Genomic DNA, 24,015 nt, shown 5'->3' on the forward strand with positions numbered 1-24,015 from the left:
GGTCTCCCCTTTTGTCTTTGCCCAGAGCAACACATGGTTGGGGCAGGGTCTCATGGGAAATCTCTTGGACAGAGACTCTCTCCAGACCAGCCTCTGTGGGGTCATCTTTGGCTCAGGCTCCCATCTGTGGTTCAGGTACTATGTCCAGGATGTCAGAGTACATGGTACCAGGAGATCTAGGGGCAGAAACAAATTCTCCTGGGCCGTATCCTCAAAAGACATAAGCATGGCAGGCACCAAGGATTTCTTACATTGTCTAGTACAGAGAGGCCAGGTTTCATCCTATGGGCCAGGAGGAGCACCAACTTGAAAGTTGTTGCTTAAACAGCAGATTAATTTTCTCACAGTTCTAGAGGCTGAAAGTCCAAGATCAAGGTTCCAGCTGATTAGGTTCCTGATGAGGGATCTCTTACTGGCATGTAGATAGTCACCTTTTCTCTATGTCCTCACATGACCTTTCCTCAGTGTGTATGTGTGCATGGGGGAGGGGAGAGAGAGCAAGAGAGTGAGTGTGCTTGGCTCCCTGGTGTCTCTTCTTATAAGGACACTAATCCTGTCTGACCAGGGCCCCACCCTATGACCTCATTTAATTACTTCCTTAGAGACCCCTCCTCCAAATACAGCCACACTAGAAGGTAAGGCTCCAGCATATGAGTAGGGAGACACAGACATACAGTCCATAACAGGTACTATAATTTTAATCATAAATTATAATCCTGATTTATTCTTATTAAGAAGCACACATTTAATTTTAAAATATGTAGTAAAAGACTATTTCCTTAGAGCCTTTTTTCTATCCTCTCCCCCCTCCTTTTTCTTAACATAACTGAGCTCACACAGTATATAGTATTTTTAAAGTTAAAAATCAATGTAGCAACATTTAGAAGTCCCAGATGGAATATAATATAAACAGGCTTGATGACATGTCTTATCTTGAGGATGTTCTTAGTCTTTCTAATTAGAAAAGTAAACAGAAAAAATATGCTCAGGAATAGCTTAAAAATTCCACGTGAGTTTAAAGATACAGAAATCATAAAACCTGAGCAAGGTGAATTAGTTTTTTTAAATTTCGATATCGTTAATATACAATTACATGAACAACATTGTGGTTACTAGATTCCCCCCATTATTAAGTCCTCACCACATACCCCATTACAGTCACTGTCCATCAGCACAGTAAGATGCTACAGAATCACTACTTGTCTTCTCTGTGCTATACTGCCTTCCCCATGTCCCCCCTACATTATGTGTGCTAATCGTAATGCCCCCTTTCCCCCCTTATCCCTCCCTTCTTGCCCATCCTTCCCAGTCCCTTTCCCTTTGGCAACTGTTAGTCCACTCTTGGGTTCTGTGAGTCTGCTGCTGTTCTGTTCCTTCAGTTTTTCTTTTTCTTATACTCCACCAATGAGTGAAATTATTTGATACTTGTCTTTCTCCACCTGGCTTATTTCACTGAGCATAATACCCTCTAGCTCCATCCATGTTGTTGCAGGTGAATTGGTTTTTTCTTTTAAGTAGGGAAGTGGCAGGCTCAGATTTGCTTTTTGGGAATCCCACCAGGGATTAGTGTGGGTGCCAACAGAGAGGGACTCAAGGCAGAGGGAACTGTTCAGTGGCAGTTGCAATTGTCCAGGCAAGGGAAAGCACAGCCTGGGCTGGCGCAGTAGCCATGGGGGTAGAGATAAAGACCAGATGCAATTTCAGAAACAATTTTGTGATCTCATTCTCTTAAGCTCTTTCTAAATACCTCTTCATTTTTTCCATCCCCTCCCTCCCCACCCCAGCTCCTGCCCTATCTTCTCTCCACCACCATCAGGAACATACACTCCCTCCTTAAATGCCAGTAAATAAGATTTATTTTAACCAATGAGACCCTTGATTGATTTTTCTGTTGTTAGTTTATGATCCAAAATAATAAAGTTTTGCCAAGATCCTGCCATAAATCTTTGTTTTACCGCTGACTGTGTGAATGGACGCACCCATGAACCCCCACAAGGTCGCATGCCCTGCTGACCGGGCCACCTGCAATACTGTATGGAAAGCAGCCAGCACCATGTCAGGCACATGAAGCCAGACACGCCATTTCCTCCCTTACATCTCGGCCAGCTCCTCCGTGATTCAGTGAGAAAGCCTTCTCACTCTAAACTACACTCACTTGCATGGTTCCTAGTATGCTTTGCATGTTTAGTGTTTCTCATGCATAGCCTGTCCCAGTGGATGGCAGGTGCCTGAATCAGCTCACCCGTGGGCACCATGAGAGCAACACGAGATGGCTGGGTTGGGGTCTCTGCCTGCCCCAGGCCTGGATTCTCACTCCATGTGGCCATGATCTGCATGGGAAGATAATGTCTGCCTCACAAATTTGTGGCCCAAACAAGTCTTCTTCACCCTGAACACAGGGTCTAAGGATGTGAAGGGAAAAACTTCCCCCACTTCTCCAAGACTTGTGTCACTTTTCTAAAAAATTGAAATGGAATGAAGGGGTTGTGTTGTAGTTCTGCAACAGTGAGTCAAATGATAAGAAAGGTGGTCCATAAACTAGTATCCAGATCTTAATACTTTCAAACTTAGTTCCAACAGGCTGTCAGATTTTCAGGTCAGATGTCTATGTTGGCTGGTGTGTTGGGAATCTTGCCATGCCCTTGTCAGACATTCTATATCAGATGGCCCAGATACAATTAATACTTTCTGAGACACTAACTATATCACTGCTTGTCAGTATACAGAAAAAATAATGAGAAATTATTAATTATGAAGAGAAAAAAAAGTTGTGGGACAATTCACAATGTTACAGATTTCTTGAATTTAAGGTTTGAAGAGGGCATAGTGACCAGGGAGGGTAATAATAACTAATGTTCACTGAGCACTCACTATGCGTCAGGCACCATGCTGTGCTTTTTATATCTCACTGCACCTTCACAGTGTCCATAGGGTCTGTGTGCTATCACTGTCCCCACCACGAAGATGAGGAAACTGAGTTCAAAGAGGTTGTCTCCCCACTGTCACACAGCTAGTGAGCGATGGAGGCATGATTTGAATCCCGGCACCTGACCTCAGGGGCCCTGTCCTTCTTCACCATCAAGCTCACGCTGCTCCTCTCGATGCTGCTGACTGAATCACAAAACAAGCAGCATAGTTACTATGTGATGTTTATGGAGCATTTGGAGAAGTTGCTCCATGGTGAAGTGGGAGGGGCCTGTGGTTGCATGAACTGGGGCCTTTCAACGGCTGTCCGGGGTGCTCTGGGCCAGAACCCTGACATCTCTGGGTCTCAGTTGCCTCATAATAAAACTTGATTAGAGCTTCATCATTTATTAGAAGTCAGTGGCTGTGGTCCCTTCTCAACCAAACCCCTCACCCAACAGCATGCAGAGTAGGTGACCCTGGCCAGAGCAGCCAATTCCACCAGTGATGAGGGCGGGGGGCTGTTTACCTTCTGTTTTTTCACCTGGAAGACAAAGGCTTCTTCCAGCTCCTGAGGCTGGTTCTTCCCATAACGTCCATCGCACACTCAGGGCCGAACTTTATATGACCCTGCCTGCCTGACACCTGCTGCTCGCCTCGTGGCTGCCAGCATGTGAGACGGGCCCTAAGTGAAGACACCCGAGCATGCTGAAAGGTAGACAGGAAACTCAGTTTGAGCCATCCTTTGGTATCTGTGAAAATAACAAAACAAAGCTTCAGAAAGAGCTGATGTGCTGCAGGAAACTAAGAGAGTTGCGCAGGCAGCTCCACAAAATCCTCCCCTGGTGGGCTCAGAGGGCACGCAGAGCCGAGGTGGGAAGGCGAGTCACTGTTTTGGACTGTGGGAGCCCCAGGGACGGGCATCACATCTCACTGCCTTGTTTATCCAGCACCTTAGAGTCCCTGGTGCATGGCTGGCTTGCCGTTACATTTTGCTGAGTGACTGATGGAACCAGAGCAGGTCAGGCTCCAGGAAAGCAGGTGGACAATCCTAGGAAACACCACTCAAAGTAGCCATGGAGGTGTGATACGAGGTATAGGAGAGAAGCCGCTGAACAGACTGGTGGAGCACAGCATCTGAAGAGGCTGAGGGGGTGGGTGGAAAGAGCGCCCGCTCGAGGGGCCGGCACGCTGCTGGCTCACCTCTCCCAGCCTCCCCTCCTGTCTGCCTTCTATCCACTCACCCCAGGCAGTAATTGCTGGTGCCTACTGGGTGCCTGAGTAGAGAATAAACTAGATATGGGCCCTGTCCTCGTGAAACATGGAGATGATTGGGGCAGATCATCATTAATGACAGTAAGATGTGATTTTATGATTGGCGCTCCCACAGCACAGGCTCCTGTCCACCTGCGTAACTGTGGGCAAGGCACGGAGGCCCTTAGAGTTCACTCATCCATAAGATGGAAATGAATACCTCCCTGGAAGGGCGTTTTTAAGGACTGGAAATATTATATGTCAATAATGGCTAGTTTTTCTTTAACTTGTGTGGGTGTTTGTGTATGTGTGGAGGGGTCCTCTTTCTCTACCCACCCCCAGCTGCTCTCCAGAAAATGGGCACTTACTGAACATTGTGGAGAATAACTTTTTGGTTTTATTATTTTGATGATGATTTCTTCTGATAAACTTCCTGTTCCTCTTAAACTGGCAGAAACCAAAATGCTAGATTTCTTAAGGTCCAGCATCCCATTTGCAAGAAATCATTAAAAACATTCAAAAGGTAGATAAAATAATAAATTCAAACCATTAATCTATAATTATAGTCCAAATGAACACCATTCTAAGCTTAAACATGCTGAATGTGGTCATTATATGAGTAGTTGCACATGGCACAGTTTTAAGTTCCTAAAGTCGAAACAAAACTAACAACAGCAACAAAATAAACCCTATAGATGTTTCTATTTTTTTCTCAAATTTCTATTTGAAGTAAGAGGAAGGTCGCTTTTTGCTTTCTCACACTGCAGTGACCCTGGGGAAACCACTTTTCAGAGCACTTCTCCCCAGCGCTTACCCATGATCCTCAGTTCCTGTCCTGTGAACAAATGGGCATCCATCACATTGGGGAGGAGGCCCAGGAAGACTGGACTCCAGTCCTGGCCCTGTCACATCCTCACCCTGTGGCCTTGGGCACATCACCTGCCTGTGCCTCAGTGTCCTCCTCTGGAGAATAGGGATTAATGATCTTTGCCCCATAGATTACTTTGAGATTAAATCAGGTGATAAACCTTATTTCCTCAGTTCTAAGATGTCATCAAGTTTAAAACACACCAAGTTTCCAAGTGGAAAAAAACATGATATTAAATCTACATGTTGACTGTAAGACGCCAAAAGTTTCAGGAAATGAAAATGTAAAAAAAAAAAAAAATCATACTTAAATTGAGGAAATACAATAAAAAAATAAAAAAAGAGTGCTTTGCCATTGGGGGTTCCAGACAAATGGTAGATAGTCTCATCGCTGGGGGTGCCTTCTCGGTGGCAGAGCAGCTGTGAGCTGCACCCAGATTTCCCCGTGACGGCCACTCTGCTGGACTGTCTTTCCCACATTTCTCTTGGCGCCCCATGCCCACCACTCAGCAGGTGCCAAGCTCCATGTGGACCACTTTGGGTACACTGTGGAGTCCTTTTTGTGTGAAGTTTCAACTTGTAGAGAATCGGAAAATACCTCCGCATTCTCCTCCGGAGGGCGTGGCCCCTCGCCCTCCGTGGGTTTGTTTTACACCTGCCCAGTGCCTTCCAACCATTTTCATGTCACTCTGCAGCCAGAAAGTAATATCGGTGTAGTACCCCATGGCAAAGGGCGGAGCAGCTGACCCTCACCATCTGGAGACCAGTCAGGGCATCCCAGTGTGCTCACCTTCTCCAGTTAGTCTCTGTAGTGACAAAGGAGGAGGAAGAGGAGGAAAAGGGGAAAGAAGAAAGCCCTGGTGACAGTCACTGGTTTTGCCGGAGAAGTCTATGGGCCATGTAGTTTTTCAGAGCATTTTTACAATAATGGTCTGGTATCTTGATCAAAACACCCTTGGGCCTGTAGGTACCACAAGCAAGTAAGTTCTGATACTTTTCCATGTGTCAGAGCCACTGGGGAAGCTAGTTGCTAGTATATATAATACAACCCAAGGCCTGGGAATCTGGATTGTAAGGACTTCAGGTGATGTAGGAACCACTGCCCGAAAGGCCCATGGGCGGTTTCACCTGGTGCTCTCTCTTTTATGTCCCACATTGTTGATTTAGCTTTTTTAGCCTCCAAAGGTAGCAGTGGTCCAAACCTAGCCACACAGTACTCTTGTACATGTGCCTGATCCTGCCCCTGGTGTAAGAGGAGGGCCCCACAGTGAGGAGGGAATCCAGTGGTCTGCCGCATCAGAAGCTCAGCCTCCCAGATTTAGGATTTTCTGTGAGAAAGAACAGTGTCCCAGGGTCTGGTCAGAGGGACTGTCTGCATAAGAATCATCAGAAGCTCGTTAGAAAACAGTCTGAATCAGACTCTCAAATTTTGGTCTAGTAATCTGCATTTTAAACCAGCATACTGATAATATTTATGCACTTTCAGATTTGGGGACTACAGCATATGTGTGATTTAGTAACCCCATTGATCTTTAGTGTTAATTTCAAGGTAAACACTGACATTGTTACCTGAGTCAGAGGCAGACTTTTACTGAATAATAACCGTGCATACACTCAGCTGTCCTCTTCAAGTGACCAACCTTGTTCTAGTACCACTGTGGGGATAGAAATAGGGAAAGGAGGTTAGGTCCAAGAAGCCAGTGGTATAGTTAAAAGTATGCTGGCTTGAATACACTTAAGATTCAACACTTCCTGCCCTTGTTTTAGCTTAATCCTGCAGTTGAGGCGTCTTTGTTTTAGCCATTATAGGTATCTCAATCAGAATGGAGCTTCTAGAACAAGTAATTTTTAACTTAGGACCCATGAGCCCCCGAAAGTGCATGTGAAATTTTATGTGAATAAGTATATTTTTCTAGGAAGGGGTCCAGAACTACTGCCAGATTCTCAAAGGCATATTTGACCCAGAAAGGGGAAAGATTAAGGAATCAAACAGAGGAATTTTTTTTTTGAGAGGGCATCTCTCATATTTATTGATCAAATGGTTGTTAACAACAATAAAATTCTGTATAGGGGGGGTCAATGCTCAATGTACAATCATTAATCCATCTGAAGCCTAATTCTCATCAGTCTCCAATCTTCTGAAGCATAACGAACAAGTTCTTACATGGTGAACGAATTCTCACATAGTGAATAAATTCTTACATGGTGAACAGTACAAGGGCATTCATCACAGAAACTTTCGGTTTTGATCACGCATTATGAACTATAAACAATCAGGTCAAATATGAATATTCGTTTGATTTTTATACTTGATTTATATGTTGATCCCACATTTCTCCCTTTATTATTATTATTATTTTTATTTTTAATAAAATGCTGAAGTGGTAGGTAGATGCAAGATAAAGTAGAAAACATAGTTTAGTGGTGTACGAGGGCAAATGTAGATGATCAGGTGTGTGCCTATGGACTAAGTATTAATCCAAGCTAGACAAGGGCAGCAAAACATCCACGGATGCAGAAGATTTCTCTCAAAACAGGGGGGGTGAGGTTCTGAGCCTCACCTCAAACAGAGGAATTTTTAAAGATTAGAATCATGAAGCATTGTCAACAAAGGCTCATATCCTGGTAAGGATTTCTGAACTCTTGCAACCAGAGCCAGCAACCAGCTGTGACCTCTAGCATTCCTCAAAACATACCTGGTTTCTCTCTCCTTTTCCCCCCACCTCACTTTCTTCCTTTAGGTTAATCTCTCTCTGTTCTCCTCCCCAGTCTTTTTCTCTTTTGAACTCTGTGCACCCCCACCCCCAATCTTGCCCTCACGCCCCCGCACGCCTCTCTCGACTGACCTGAGTAGGAAGCATGGCCTGCTCCTCCGTTCAGTTTGTTCTAGCTGTGGAATCACACTTTATGTTGGTGGCTTTTCTTTTGAAGGTAGATGGGTGTTTGATGTTTCTCTGGGAAAGGGAGAAAATGATACCTCAGGTGCCCTGAATTCCTGGCTCTTTGGGTTGGTCATTGGTAGGTTTTCTGTGGATGGAGTGGTCCCCACTCATGCCCAGAAGGAGAAGGGGCAGGAGCAGGCACACCTCAGGCCTTCCTCTGGTTCTGAGCCTACCTCTGATGCAGAAAGAGCAACCAGAATCCTGGGCCCCTGGCTTCAGGGACCTCCCACTCTCTCCATGCCGTTATTTACATTTGCTGGCTTTGGTGGTGGAAAGCAGAGAAAGGGACAGTCAGGCTGCAGAGGCTGTGGGGACCCGACCCACTGAAGGCTGCAGGAGGAAGTGAGAGCTAACTGCTAAGCTTTACCCCTGAGTTTGCTCCAGCTCCGTGAGCAGGAGGGGTCTTGCCCTGCTGGGCTGCCTGGCCAGCCATCTGGGGAGGGATGCCTGCAGCATGAAATCACTGGTTTGGGAGGCCCTTTTACCCTGCCAGCCTCACCCACCTCAGTCTGAGCAGCTGGCGGTTCCGAGGAAGCAGAGGGTGATACCCTGAGGGACTGGCTGACATATCACAGCTCTCGCGCCGGGCCCTGTGCTCCTGTCCACGGAAGGGGCCTTTTGGCTGTGGCGAGTGAGCAGAATGCGCTCCACAGGGCTGTAGAAGGGCACTGGATAGCACATTCTGGCTCGGGCATTTAGGGGGCACCTACTGTATTGAGAGGCATTATAGTGGGTCTGTGAGGGACACCAAGTCAGGGAGACATGCCTCAAGTCCCTCACATTTAGGTGGGGACTGGGGTGACCATCTACAAACACACAGAACCCGATAGGCAATCCCAGGCTGTGAGTAGGTGGGGCAGAGAGGACCAGCTAAAGGCCGGGCTGTGAGGAGCTGGGCCTGCTCTGTGCCCCAGGAGCCTCTGGCTGCCGTTGGAGGGGAGTGGGGGTTTGCTGGGGGTGCAGCAGGAGAGGAAGTGCTGCCTCATACATGTGAAAGGTATAAGGAGGACCAGTGTGGGCTTCCCCTGGCTTGGCTCCCCTTTATCCTCACAATGGGGCCCCGATGAAATGAGTGCTGGAGATTCCTGAGCTGCGGCAGAAGAGCACCCCAGGCCTGCTCACCCAGCGCCAGTTGCAGACCTTAATGCTTACTGGGGAAGGGGCTGTGCCAGTCATCTTCAGGGCCTTTTCTGGAGAAACAGTGAGCCCTCTCCACAAGGCTTAGCCCATGCCAGCGCACAGGCACACAGCCCAGGCCAGCAGTGGCAGTTGGGCAGTCCCTGCGAGGCCTCCCTAGGATTGCATTTGCCAATGGATTCCTGGGCCCTGTAGCATGGACAAGTGGCTATGTAGCTGCTGGCCCAGTTTGAAAGACTGCCTCATACTGTACTGATCAGAGCCATGGCGTTGGAGTCAGACCCTGTGTTCAGATTCCACTCAGCTATAACTTACTACACAGACTCGGTCAAATCAGTTAACCTTTTGGACTGCTCTCCTAATTTCTGAAAGGTAGGTAATAGTGCCTACCTTGTCAAAGCAAAAATAGATAATACAGGCCTGGGTGAGGACTTGATAACATGGGTAACTGTTGAACCACTGTGTTGTATGCTTGAAACTAATACAAGATTGTAAAGCTATACTTCAGTTTAAAAAAAAAAGATAACATAGCCTGAAGGTCAAAGTTGGTACAAAGTGGGTGCTCAATAAATATTATCACTACCATTGTTTATCTTGGAAGCAATAGTTCCCTCGAGTCCCTGGGTTGTACTCCAAAACAGTGGTTATCAAACTTCAAGAACTGGGGATCTTGTTAAAATGAAGATTCCAGTTCTACAGGGTGTGTGTTGGGGTGGGGGACAGAGTAGGGAGAAAGCTGAGATCCGCGCATCTAACAAGCTCTCAGCTGATGCTGGTGCTGCTGGGCCAAGACCATACTTGGCTTAACAGGCTAGGTCCCTGGGGTGCATCAACCAATTCCACCTAGAGGAGTGTTACCCTTCCTATTTGTTCTCCTCCCTACACCTGTGCCACCCCCCACACCAAAGCCTCAGGCTAATCAGTCATCAGAACGCTTCCCAGGCTCTGTTGAAAAATAGTCCTAGACAATGGGTGTTGTCCCCCTATGATGGATATGGTTCCCCCTATTCACCTAGCTCCCCAGTGATTGCATCCATCTGAGGATGAGGAGGGGATCCTGAAGGAGGGGGGAACATGTCCCTGACCTTGAGGAGCTCCTAGTCTGATGGGGAAGCATGCCTGGCTCATACAACACACATGAGCACCCTGCAGAAAGTCATGCAGAGGAGCTTGCCAGGCAGGGAACCCATGCTAAAGGAGCACACTGGGGCAAACTGCCTCCTCTCTGGGCCTCCAGCAACCCAGGAAGATGGCAAGTGCTCTGTCCTGCCTTCCCTTCTCAGAGCCAGAAGGCTGCGGGTGCTCAGAGCAGAGCACCCCTGCCAGCCCCCCTGAAGGAGGGAACACAGCAGGGCACTAGCCCAGGGCAGCCCACGTTAAAGGCATGTTCATTTAAGGCCAGTGCTCATTAAGTGGGACCCTGATTAAACACTGCTCTCAGGCGTGGGGTCCTTATGACATGCCTGAGAGTTGTGAAAGTGGGAACATATTCTAAAAGCAAGACTGGGTCTACAGTGCTCTTGACGTTGCTGAAGTTTTTGGTGGAAACTGGGCATGGTTGATATTGAGAAGATGCAGGCTGTGGTTCTTTACAACTGTGTCTCGAATTCCTGCACCCCTACTCCCAAACCCTGAATACAACTCCATAGATTCCAGATGTCAGTGAAGGAGCCACGAGTTCTTACTACACTCCTGAGAACACGGTGCTTTCTGCCCAAAGATGCCCAGAGGAACCGGGGCCAGTTGGCTCACTGGTGGGCCCTGCTAGCCGAGAGATGAAGTGTCCACACCTCCGCTTCCACCTGAGGAGGCAGCTTGCTGTGGTAGGCGTGTCTGAGGCCCCGGCTAGAAGGAGTCTGTACCAGTTACTTCATCCCACTTTCTGATCAGCCTGGGCCAGGAAGCTCCTTTATTCTGCATTTCCACATCTGCAAAGCAGAGAGGAGCTGTGGCTGGAAACAAGGATACAGGAGTGGTCCCTGCAGGGGACACTGTGGAAGGAAATGGCTTTTTTATTTTTTTATTGTGGTAAAATATATGCAACATAATATCAGCCACCTCGACTTTTAAGTGTACAAATCAGCAGAATTAATTACAACCACCATGTGGTGCAACCATGACAACTACTTCTAAAACATTTTCATCACCCCAAACAGAACCTGTATCTATTAAGCAAATAACTCCCCACCCTTCCCCCTAACCCCTGGTAACCTCTATTCTGTTTTCTGTCTCTATGAATTTGCCCATTCCAGGTATTTCAAATAAGTAGAATTGTACAATATTTGCCCTTTTGTGTTTTTTTCTCATAACATAATATTTTCAAGGTTGACCCATGTTGTAGCATGTATTAGGAATTCATTCCTATTTAAGGCTGAATAATACTCTATTGTACGTATGTACCACATTTTGTTTATCCATTCATCTGTTGATAGACCATTGGGTTGTTTCCACTGCTTATTAATGAATAATGTTTTATATGCTTGTCATGCCCCCTGGGTCTATGCGATAGGGCCGCAGGAGGAAATAAGAACATAGTTCTTGCCCCTGACCTGGCAGGTAGCCACGCAGGGACAGCAGAGAGATGAGAGCCATCACAGGGCCTGGGGGGGACCCACAGGACATGTTGGATGAGAGCTTGGCTACACTGGGTTCTGATTTTGCCTGGCCAGCTGCTACCTGTGTGGTGTGGGGTTCTCCTTTCTCAGGCCTCAGCCTTCCCATCTGTAAAATGGATTTGGGGCTAACAACCCCTTTGGCACGAACAGTCTAGGGTCCTATGGCACCGAATCTCCTGCTATGGGATTCTAAGACAGCATCTGCTCCATTCCTTTCTTGGGTAGAGCTTGGGGTTGGGGAGAACTGCCCTTGGCTGCTGAGCTGGGGGATTTGAGAGGTTGACTATTTCCAGCATGGTTCTTGGCAGGAGGGTGGTCCTGCTTACATAACTATGAGTGTCATGCTTACTGCCTCCTGCAGGGGGCACTTGACCTCCCACATCCTTCTCAGCTGCTGCGGGAAGAGGGTGGCCAGGCAAGAACGGGGCAGCGGAATGACTCCCAGGTCCAGATCTCTTGACCACCATGGGAGACTGGAGCTGTGCAGGGGCCACTGATACGGGGGACCACTAGTTTGGTTAGGACTGTTTTGCAGGTGTTGGGGTCTGGAGTTGAAGCAGGATGAGCATGGGGATGCCAGAGGCAGGACAGCCAGAAGGAGTAAAGGGTGGCAGGGTGGCTGGGAGGAACTCCCAGCCAGGGTGGAGACTTCCTGTCCGAACAGCCACTTATCCTGGCAGGAGAGTGCATTCCTTTCCCCCAGGAGATAAGAAGACCAGCTTTTCCTTTCTCAGAGTGCCTTTGAGCTGAGAGCTGCAGTGGGCAGGCCAGAGGCCACTGTGTGGATTGGGGTGGGGGTAGGGCCTCTGTAGGCCCCTCGGCAGGGACCCAGCCTGAACAGCTTGCACTCCTGGCTCCCTTCCCAGACTCCCTGTGTCCCCGGTGAGTACTGAACCCACAGGAGCAGCTAAGGGTTGAATCCAGTCTCTCCTTAGTGCTTCAGTTTCCTTACCTGCAAAAGGCACCCACCTCACAGGGGTATTGTGAGCTTATACACAGAAAGTACTTGGAACAATGCCTGGCACAAACCTGGTTTAGTTTATGTGGCAATCTCTGTTATTATACCAAGATACCTCTTTGTTTCCTGGGGCCAGGTGACTTCAGCCCCAGTTCCCACTGAAGTCAGGCCCTTTAACAGTCCGGGGCATTTGACAGTTCTCTCCTCTGTAAGCCTCTCCAAGGCAAAAGTCCCTTCTCATCTCAACTTACCCCAAGGCCGTTATAAAAAAGGTTCATTAAGCATTTAAAATAGAGCCATGTCAGCAGATGGAACAATTTCTTGGGTATTAGAAATCACTCTTTGTTAGGAAAAGGCTCCTCCCTCTTTCACAAGTGAAGAATCCTTTGGTCAGAAAGAGCCCCTGGACTGCTGTCCCAGATTTGTAGGGGTTGGCAGGAGGTTACCCAGTTACTGGAAGCTTTCACCCACCCCCTCCCAAAGGGGCTGCCCTGACACCCCCCATCTCAGGCCCTTCATCCCCTGGGTTGCCCAGCCCTGGGGGCTTTTCCGGCTGTTCCCGCCAGCCAGAGGGTGGAGGTCTTCCCCAGAGACCCAAAGGCTCCAGCTGCTCCACCCTGCGCCCTCTGGGCAGGCACAGCCCCACTTCAGACTTCCCTTCTGGCCACTGTGGGAATGCCCAGCCCTCCCTCTCTGTATTTTCTCTCTGGGTGGGGGCCTGGGAGCTGGAAACCCTGTTTACATCCTCTCCCCACCCTCTTTGGAGGACCAAACTCACTAGAGCTGAAGCCAGAGAGAAGGCTGGTATGAGAAAGGCTCCCAGTTCGCTGACCAGAACTCCCGTGGGGAAGAAAAGCCATACTATGGGGCTGCGGGGTGCTTGGGAACCTCTTCCAAACCTGTCACTATTTCCCCTTCCACCTCTCTAGTCCATGTCAGTACAGTCCAAATCAGTACAGCCTCATCCAGTTTAAGTTCAAAACACTTTCATGGAGCACCTACAAGGGACCAGGATTGTTATGACCCAGTTCAATGGGATAGCCCAGCAAACTGGGACTGGACTGTGTTGACTCTAAGCTGGATTCTAAGTTAGGGTGACTGTTCTGCTCTCAACTCTCATGCCTTCTGAGCAGCCGGCTTCCATCTGGAACTGCAGTTTCCTCAGTTGTTAAAATGGGCCTTGTATTATGGAAGACCCTGTGGTAGCACTTTAATTCATAATTGCTTTGTTTTGTTACCATATTTAAAATGTGGTCGGGAGCTGGTCTGATGGTTTTGGAACATATACTGCTTGGATGGTCATGGACTGAGGAAAGGGGCAGCAGGGAGGTAAGGGTGGTGCTGATACATTCTGGAATCTCTGTTGGGATTTCACATCTGCTCCTGGAATTCCATGGTGTGTTTGCATGATGTGACCTGAGTGTTAAGAATGGGCTTCCGGTTGGTTACTTCCAGAATTAGAAGGATTCTGGAAAATCATCCACACCCTGCTTCTGGGACTGTGATGTGCATCACTGGTGCTATTTAGGAAGGCAGATTCTCCCAGGTTGACAGAGGCAGAATTTGTATGTCAAAGGGTAAGGGGCACACAGCAAGTTCGTGGCAGACCCAGGGTGCAACCCCAGGTGTGCTGACTCACGATCCGTCGTAGTTCTTCACCTTGTCCCCAGAAATCTTCAGGAAGCTTATGCCAGGAAGGGGCCCCAGTGCTCCACCCCAGGGAGACACGGCCTGCCCTTCTCCCAAAACCATGCTCTTTGGGCTCGCTTTGACTGGGTGCCTCCTTCCTTCCTGGGCCCCATCGCTGCTTCCCCCATTGCAGCTCCCAGGAGCTAACACCAAAGCCCAGTGGAGGGAGAATGTGGCTGAGCAGCCCCTCTGGCAACGGCCTGCTTGGTTCAGCTGCCCAGCCCTGTCCCCCGCAGACCATCTGGGCTAGGGCAGCGTCTGAGTGAGGGCGCGGGCAGGAGCCATGCGGGGAGCTCAGCCGCAGGACAGGGACCCTTCTTTTCTTCCCCTTTCCCTGACCTCTCTTTGCCAGGCTGTTTCAGACTAGTTCCCTCCCCTGACTGTGGAGCTTGTTCTTTGTTAGGCAGTGTCCCAGAGTGCTCAAGGCAGTGTGAGATGCTGGGCAGCCACCCGGGTTCCAGGCCAGCTCCCCCGGGCGGTGGGGGGACCCTTAGGAGCAGCCGTGCGTACAGCCTGATGCCGAGAGAAGCACTTAGGAAAGGGCGGCCAGTTCGCGTGTCCCTCGTGCTCACCCTACTGTGCTTCCTCGCTGGGGATCCCAGCTAGCTCTTCGAGGCCTTCCCTGCCTCCTGCCCCGCCGCGATGCTGCGGAGCGCTGTGTCCCTTCCCAGAACCTCGGCCTCTCCTTTCCTCTTCCTTGCAGCCGCGCTTCCTGTGATCTCCCAGCCGCAGCCCGCCCCGTGGGCTCCCAGCCCTTCCTCCACTCTTTCTATTCCTGGTCGGACCAGCCTCTCCCATTGTCCGTTCCCAGGAAGGGGCTGTCCCGCTGGTTGAGGGGTAGGGGAACGGAGCCAAGAAGAAAGCCGGTGCCGGAAGCCCCGGCCCGCGCAGAGCCCCCAGCAGCTTGCAGTGGGGTGGCGGCCCCCAGTGCCACCGTCATTTTTAGAAATCTCGCTTTCTAAGTTAGTCAGTGGTCGCAATCTGACACCCACATGCGGGGGCTGGTGGCTTCCCGCCAGCCTCTTCTAATTTCAGCAGACATGAAGTGGGGGCAGCGGGGTGGGGGAGCTTCAGGTGCTGCAGCAACCTCCCCCGGGGGTCTGGAACCCAGCCCGGCCCTGAGGGAGCTGCGCTCTGTGGCAGCTTGTGACCAGGGTGACTGCCTTTGGCCAGGGCAAGGTGAATGGGTCCCATGAGCACCCCTTGGGAGCAGACAGTGGGCCCCACAGGCCACAGAACACAGCATCCCAAGAAGAATCTGGGGAAGGCAAAGCCTTTTTGCAGCAGACCTTCAAGTATCTTCTCTCTGCCTGTTCTTGCGTGAAGGTTGTGATTTGTTTTCTCTCTCCTTTGTTCCCCCGCCTCCCGTCTGGTTTTGCTCTCCCTAAGAGCACCTAACTCAAACGGGACCACAGTAGCTTTTTCCCTTGGATACAGAAACTAATGTTGAAGTCAACCCCAGATGCATTCCCATGCAGCAGCTCCTGGACCTTTCCTAGGTGGGAGGTGTCGGCTGGGAGCCAACCTGGCTCCCCGTTTTACCAGCAGAGGATCCAAAAGGCCCACCGAGGTGAAGACACAAGCTTTTGAAATCTCTGGGGGAACAACTCAGGGTTAAGAGATGGCATGGGAGACAGAAAACTAAATCCAGACAGACCCGGGGGTCCACACAGCTCTGCCACCTCCAAGCTGTGCAAGCCCCAGCCAGTCACGTACCCATCCGTGTGGGTGGCATTCCAAAGGACATACCTACTGTCTGCCCCCCATGGATGGAGAGAGGGAGATGCCAGGATCTCCCAGGGCAGGTTTGGGGGGCTGAAGAGAACCTGAGCTGGTGCATCTCTGTGAGGAGGGCAGTGTGGGGGCCCTGGGCTGCCAGCCTCCAGTGGCTGTATTACATGCTTTATTTATAATAATCCCCACCTGTACCAAGGGGACATTAAATGTGTGACTGTGGACAAGATCCGTCACCTTCCTCTGCCTGGTTTCCTCACCTCTGATCTTGCAGGGTGGTTGTGAGGATCGAGGAGGATGTGGTAAAGGACAAAGTACTCAGTGACTGGTGCACAGGTGCCCAACAAATGGCCAATATCATTATGTTCAAAGGAGAGGTTGCCCCATGATGTCCTTGGGATCCTGCACAATTCCTTTGTCCACAGAGACTCCCCGTTGCCTGGCAGGGGCTGTAGGATGAAACATCACTGGCTGTGTCCCTTGAGGCTGCTGTCCGCTGTGGTGGCAGTCAGGGCTTGGCATGTCAGGGTGCATGTAGGGCCTGGCAAAAGTCTCAGGTGCCAAGTACAGGACCTGAACTTTGTGGTCTGTGTCCCTCAGAGGGGCTTCAGAGGCCTGGGAACCCCCCAGTGGTGTGCAAAATGTGCTGTTTGTGGGGAACGGAAGCCACAGCTTTCCTCAGATTCTCAAACAGGGCCACGACTGGAAGAATTAAGACATTCTTGTTCTGGATGTCAGCAAATCCGGCAACAAGACTGCACCATAAGAGGGCGTGGCGGGTGATTTCTGCCTGGACACCGTGCCTTCGCTGGGAAGTACAAGCCAGTCAGAGACATCAGAGGTCATCTGCTCTGTGTGAACTCAAGGTCCAGCTGTACCATCAGGTTTGGGATGTGGAGAGAGACCAGAGCTCCAGGAGCTGGTATGAGGGCCAGCGGGGCCAGGCCTCTGTGCCTGGGGACCTGAGGTGGCAGGGGTACTGGGGAAGGCAGAGGCAGGGGCCTCTGGAGCTCTTCCCACCCACTGGAAAGTGCTGCCTGCCTGGCAAGTGTGAGCAGTGGGCCCTGGGGTCTGTCCCTGCCTGGGTGGGCTTCATCAGGAAAAAGCCTCTAGGCCTTGAGTTCTGGGTGGAAGGCCATCGCTGCAGGATCTTACATCGGAGTCTTGCACTGGCCCCTCAGGCTGGGTCCCGTGGTGTTGTAGCTGCTCTCTATCACTTTTTCTCTTGCTCAACTTCTTTTTTTGGTCCTTGTTCTATTTGCCCTACCTTATGTTTTTCATAAACCACTTAAATTATTTGGAGAAGCAGGTAGAGTGTAAATGGAAAGGAAAAAAAAGATACGTATTTGTTGAAAAGCCATCTGGAGGGGATAGGCTTCCAGTTGCTGGATGTTTTTTTTAATTTTTCTAAAAGATTATTTTTTGATGATAAATCAGTTATGTTTGTGAAAGACGATATGGAAAATTTGTAAGAAGAAGAAAAAAAAGAAAAGAAATTGCCCATAATTGCATTATACAGATAACCACAATTAGTATTTTGATGTTTCCTTCTAGTCTTTTCTTACACATATAGATTAAAACTTGTTTTTGTATTTGTACTGTAAATGGTGTCCAGTGTTCTAACTTAACATTTATCCTACGTAACATGGATAGTTTTCTGTGGTACTAACAACCCTTTATAGACAATTAAAATACTTCAGTCTCCTATACTTAGACTGGAACCCCCTTAGTTTACATTATTACACATGAAGTATTGACAAATATCTTTGTCCAGAAAGTTCTTTTCAAAGTCAAGATTTTTCTTCCTTGAGGAGGATTCAGAACTGGACTTGGGAGGAGAGGGCTGGGGTTCAGCAGTCGTGTCGGTGTGACTGCGTGCGTGTGTGTGTGTGTGTGTGTGTGTGTGTGTGTGTGTGTGAGAACTGCATCAGCCGTCCGTCCTTACTGAGGGGACAGGCTTCCTCCCCAGACCACTGTGCCAGCCAAGTGACTCATTCTTTTAATCTGTGGGTCTTGGTGGGATGGAGAGAGAAAAAAGGCTTCCCAGTGACTCACTGAGGGACCTGGAGTCCCTCTGACCTTCAGGCTGACCAGGGCAAAGCTCTTCAGGCCTGGCGACAAACACCCACCTATGTCAGGGCCGCCTTCAGGACTGTCGGGGCCCTTGGAGCCTGATGAAGTGCTTACGTCCTGTCCTGCACGGTGGCCTGCCCGGCGTGCACACAGCCTCGTGCTCAGATGTGTTTTCAGACCTGTGTGCCTCATTTCAGCTTGGCCGAGCTGCTTTCCAAGGCAGGCTGGGCTGGTTTTCTCCTCAGAAAGGTTAGTCAGTGGGGTCAGCCAGCGGGTAAACTGAAGTTAACTTAGCTGTTAGTGCTTTTCTGTTAATGAGGGGATGACAAGCTGTGAAGATGCCAAACCATTCAGAAATGTTGCACAGTCCTTGGGATTGAATGTCCCAGGACAAATCCTGTGCTCAGGCAAAAGAAAACAATTGACAATGATTTTAAGTCCTGACTGGGCTCCCAAAGGTCCTTGTGCTTCACTGAGCTTTGATTTTATTACTCTTTTGAAAAATATTTTTCCTATGAAGTTATGAATCTTGGAAGCTGTGAGAAGCACTGGTGATCTCACTGGACTCATGAGTGAGCAGGAACTGTTCTGCGGATGGAAGCTCAGGGTGAAGCTAAGCCCTGAGGTAGGTGGAGGACAGGCAGGCAGGAAATTGTCACCACAGCCCTCAGGCCTGGCCGGAGTGATGGCTGCACACCCACTCTATGTGATTGTGAGGGTCAAAAGAAAAAGAACAGGATTGGTTTCTCTTGAACCACAGTTAAAAGAAACAAAGCAACTCATTCTCAGAGATGAGATTCAAAAGCAGAGACTGGATAACCCTGGATGTTCCTAAATCTCAGAACACTTGACTTGTATCTTAAAATTTCACAGCTCATTAACATTCCATGTCTGCAGATGCTAATCAAAGTGACCTCCTTTGACAAAGAAACAAAGTACCTGTAGGATTGAAACCACCTGAAAAATGTTATTAATGTCAGTGTACAAATGTTTAAGGTGCTTTGAAGAAATCAGACCCAAGGTGTTCCTGCTGTAAAGTTGTCCATCAACAGGTCACACTGAGAGCGTGGATGCGAGATGTGTCTGTAGCCGAGATCTAAGAGAAAAATTCTTTTCAGCGTGACCCGTATTTGCAAACTGCCTACGTTGATTCTGGGAGATAGAAATGTGGGACTGGATTTATTGCCCCAGGGAGTCTACTTGGGGAAAGACCTAATATGACTAATTATGGTACTGAGGGCACCTGGGAGGAATTCTGGTAGGGGAATTGATGTAAGGCCCAAAGAAAGGAACCTTTGAGATGGACTTGAAGAGTGAGCATGGTGTTGATGCTTAGAGACGTGGGGAGGGTCTGGAAGGCAGAGGACTCGGGCCTGGGTAACAGTGGTGTTCTTGGGAAGTGTTGTCTGAGTGCTTGTTGGGCAGAGGGAAGGCAGTGAATGAATAGGAAATGGGCTGTTGCCAGCTTGTGGAGGGCTTTGGTATTTGTCTTGAGGAGTTTGGACTTTAGTCTGTAGCTAATAGAGACCCATGGGAAAGTTTTTGGGTAGGGAAGTAGCTTACTTTTTAAACTTATAAGCAAATATGTAAATACTTGCTCGTTGGAAGATTTCAGTGAGATATACTGACATCTATAAAGCACACAAAATGAAAATGCTCCTCTTCCCAGAGGTGACCAGCATTCTCCTTCATGTCATTTCGTCTACCTATAGCTACAGATAGAGACACTCGAAAGTCAAGCCCTAGAAGTGGGAAGGGAGATGTTTCTGCAGGCCTCCCCTGCCCTGTCCCGCCCCCCTATCTTTTAATGTTTAAAGTTGCATAAGGTCAGACTGTAACCCAGGGAAGGCTGTGCGCTTGATCTGATCTCTTGGCTCACTTTGCTCTCCTTTGTGTTATTTCAGAACATGGTTTTATTGGGTATTCCCCGGAACTGCTACGGAACAACACTCTGCCAGATTACAGCCCTGGGGAGTCCTTTTTTACTGTCTTTGGGGTGTTCTTCCCAGCAGCTACAGGTAAAGTGACTTGGGTTCTTTTTTATTCCCATATTAGGGGTATAAATGCTTGGTTCTCAAAATTCAGTATTGTAGTGGCCTGTATGTGCTCTTAGGATGTATATCTGACTTTAGAGATGGCCTTAGCTTTGACTAAAAATCTATTATTTTAACCGGGTTTACTTGTTCATAATTCCTGAAGGCCTACCCAACATGATTTAATCCTCTTTACAACCTATACTTATACAGTTTATCATTGAATAACATGGCTTTAAACTGTGCAGGTCCTCTTATACATGAATTATTTTTAATAAATGTATTGAAAAATTTTTTGGAGATTTGTCACAATTTGAAAAAACTCTCAGATGAACTGCATAGCTAAGGAATATCAAAAGAAAACAAAAAACTAGGCATGTCATGAATTCATAAAGTACATGTAGATAATAGTCTATTATTTACTGCCATAAAATATACACAAATCTTATAAATTTACAGTCTAGAGAAATATAAACAACACATACACAAAATATGTGTTAATTGACTTTATATTATTGTTAAGGCTTCTGGTCAACAGTAGGCTATTAGTATTTAAGTTTGGCAGGAATCACAAACTATACATTGATTTTCTACCATGAGGAGGGTCGATGCCCCTAAACCCCAAGTTATTCAAGGGTCAACTGTATATTGAAACCTGTTTGGCCAAATTAATAGAGGGGACATAAATTTCTCTGAGGGCTGAACAGGATGGATTCCTCAGCAGAACAAGCTGCCCTTTCCACCCTGGAATAAGTGCAGACTTGGTCTAGGAACTCCCATTTCCCCTTTTCCCTACCCCAACCCACGCGTCTTCTCCCAGGTGGGCAGAGAAATGCTGTCGTCTTCTGACTGCACTCAGTGTGGGCCAGACCAGGATCTCATGGGCATTGAATGATACCTTCCCCACTTTTCCATTCTACAGGGGCCAGGGAGGAGCCTTCCAAAGCTGAGGTCCCTGTAAAAGTTGTCTTATGTCCAGGGCCTTGGAAGGCAGTAAGCTAACATGTGAGCCCAGTGATTCATAGGAAATACTATTTGCTAGGGACTGGGTTTGTCCCAGAGCACAGACTCAGAAAAGCATTTCACTCTTGAACAGGCTGTGTTGGTGCCTTGGGGTGTGGCTGGTTTTGTCTCCTTATCCTCCTCTCCTCTTCTCTCTGCCTTCCTACACATGGACCATTTTCCTCTCTCCAAATAGAATAGGGCTAGAAAAAGGAGGAGAAGCTACTAGAATGTAGAAAATCTAAAAGGCTGTCCATACCAAATGTAGAGAAAAGATGTTGTAAAAGAAGCTGTAGAGAAACTGGGACTCTCGTAAAACAGTACAACCATTTTGGAAAACAATTTGATGATTTCTTAAAAATTAAACAGGCCATACCACCCTGAATGCACCTGATCTTGGAAGCTAAGTAGGGTTGGGCCTGGTTAGTATTTGGATGGAGACCACATGGAAATACTGGGTGCTGTCAGCTTAAAAAAAAGAAAAGAAAAGAAAATATACACCCAGCCATTCCACTCTTAGTTATCTACTGCAGGGAAATAAAAGCATGTGTCCCTATAAAGAGTTGCATGGGAATATTCAAAAGCTTAATTTGTTACAGTCCCAGACTGGAAACAACTCAAATACTCATCAACAGATGAATGGATAAACCAATTATGGTATTGCCATATAATAAAGAAGTATTCAGCAATAAAAGAAATGAACTACTGATACATGCAATAGTATAGATGAATCTCAATTATACTGCAATGAAAGAAGTCAGACTGAAAAAGAGTACCTTTTATAAAATATAAAATTATATAAAACTCCATTTTATAAAATTCTAGGAAATGCAAACTGCAGAGAGCAAATCAGCGGATGCGGGGCAGTGGCGGGGAGGGAGCTGGAGGGCGGGGCAGCCGAGTTTCCGGGCGTGCAGCTATGTTCCCGACTGTGGTCACGGCTCCACAGGTGTGGCCGTATGTCAAAACTTTTCAGATTGGCACACTTTAAACATGTGCAGCTTATCATATGTTCGTTGCACCTCAGTCAAGCTGTTAAAATGAAAAGAAAAAGAACAACTTTAAACACTTTAATTGACTTCCCTGAACCCCGCTCCTCTCTCCTTCTCACAGCCAAACACCAGAGCTTTGTCGGTGCTCCTCATCTCCACTCTCCTGCCTCCAGATCACTCCTCTACCCTCTCCTTTTGGAATTCCAAGCCTGTCCCACCAAAGTTTCTTTCTAAAGTCCTCAGTGACTTCCCTGTAACTAAATTCAATGGACATCTTCACCTTCTCGGTGTGTTTGACGTCAGCAGCATCCCACGTCTTCCTTCTCTCCTGCCTTTTATGAGGCACCTCTCCAACTTTCCTGGACAGGTACATCCTCTTCGGTGCTCACTGAATGCTGGCGTTCTTCAGGCTATGCCTGGGCCCTCTTCTCTTCTTCCCCTACTTGTTCCCTTAGAATCTCACCCACGCCCATCGTTCAGTGATACCCACAAAGCTGATGTCTCCCAACTTACACCTCCAGCTGGACTTCTCTGAGCTTCCCGTCATGTATTCTGTTGCCTACGTGCTATCCTCTCTTGGGTATCTCAGACCCAACATGTTCATCCGACCTACCCGTAACTGACTCTTCTCTACTCCTGACCTCAGGAAATGGCACCTCCGTCCAGCCAAGGGCTCATGCTGGTACTGGGGAGAAATGGGGAGCTATGGTCTTCCTCTTTCTTGCCAGCAGCCTCCAAGGCCTCCTTTACCTCCTACTTCTTTCCATCTCCCTGACGTGACCACGGCCAAGCTTCCCCTCCCAGCTAGAGGCCTGCAGTGGTCTCCTACTTGAGCCCCTTGCGGTTGGCCACAGGAATGAGCCTGGAGATAGGCCTCAGTCATGGCAGGTGGAATCCTGGTCCACAAATCTGGGTGTGTCAGAAATAGCATATCTCTGTCATTTCTGTGAAATGAAAAGAGGGTCAGTCTCTGACTCTAAATCTTCATTTCCTCAAGATGACTGAAAACAGATGTCAGTCAGCTGTGTTTCCACTGTGCTCTGCCTTTCTGTCCCTAGTGGTTACCAAGAACCAAGGCACATTAGGAGGGGGCTCTGGCTGTTTACCATCTGTGCACAGAGCCGGGCCTTCCCATCGTCATGTCTGCACATCCCTGCAGGTTTGTGCTATCTGCCATTCTGAGCTACTTCTGGGCACCAGACATCTGCTGAGCCTGGGTGTCCTCTGTTTAGAGACAATTCACTTTCCAGACCTTCCTTTCTGGGGTCTGGTTGGATCCCCACCAGTGCTGCCAGGGAGTGGGCCTCAGGTGCCCATTGCTGCAGGTCCTGTCTGCCTTCCCCTCCCTGCCTCCAGGTCCAGGGGCAATCCTTTGTTCTAGTACAGAGCCAGCTTTGTGGGCATGGATCTAGGTATTCACACTGGGCCCCAAGCTCAGAAAGGCCCCATGCTTCGCTTAATTTTTGCTGTTGCTAAAATTCTTAATAATTTTTAAACAAAGCAACCTGTATTTTTATTTGCACTAGACCCTGCCAGCTATGTAGCAAATTCTATTCTTGTCTCCCCATTCTTTCTCTACCCATTTTGAAGCTTCTTTTCTACTTCCTTGATTCTTTAAAATCTCCGAAGGACTCAGGCTTTTGAGAATAGGACCCAAAATAACATGCAGGCAGATATTGCTGCTTCCTGCCACGTGTCTCCTCTATGGCAATAAAATACAGGCCAACTTCCTCTTGAATGAATGAAAAGAAAAGGCAAGGGTGTGAATAAAACCGAGGGAATTATTATTAAAAAGTTAACACCTGAAAATTTGTC

General features: G+C 48.3%; 1 protein-coding gene across 4 annotated transcripts in view; it reads left to right on the forward strand.

Annotated features, from left to right (window-relative positions):
* The window catches only part of SLC12A8 (solute carrier family 12 member 8), a 122,361-nt gene that overhangs the window by 45,807 nt on the left and 52,539 nt on the right, over positions 1-24,015 (forward strand). For all 4 annotated transcript variants that reach the window (XM_073231501.1, XM_073231500.1, XM_073231499.1 and 1 more), the window contains exon 6: positions 20,078-20,191. In XM_073231501.1, the coding sequence (XP_073087602.1) occupies positions 20,078-20,191 (114 nt within the window). The remainder of the gene's footprint in view (positions 1-20,077; positions 20,192-24,015) is intronic.

The sequence above is a fragment of the Manis javanica genome, chromosome 3 (assembly GCF_040802235.1).
Source record: "Manis javanica isolate MJ-LG chromosome 3, MJ_LKY, whole genome shotgun sequence".
NCBI lineage: Eukaryota > Metazoa > Chordata > Mammalia > Pholidota > Manidae > Manis > Manis javanica.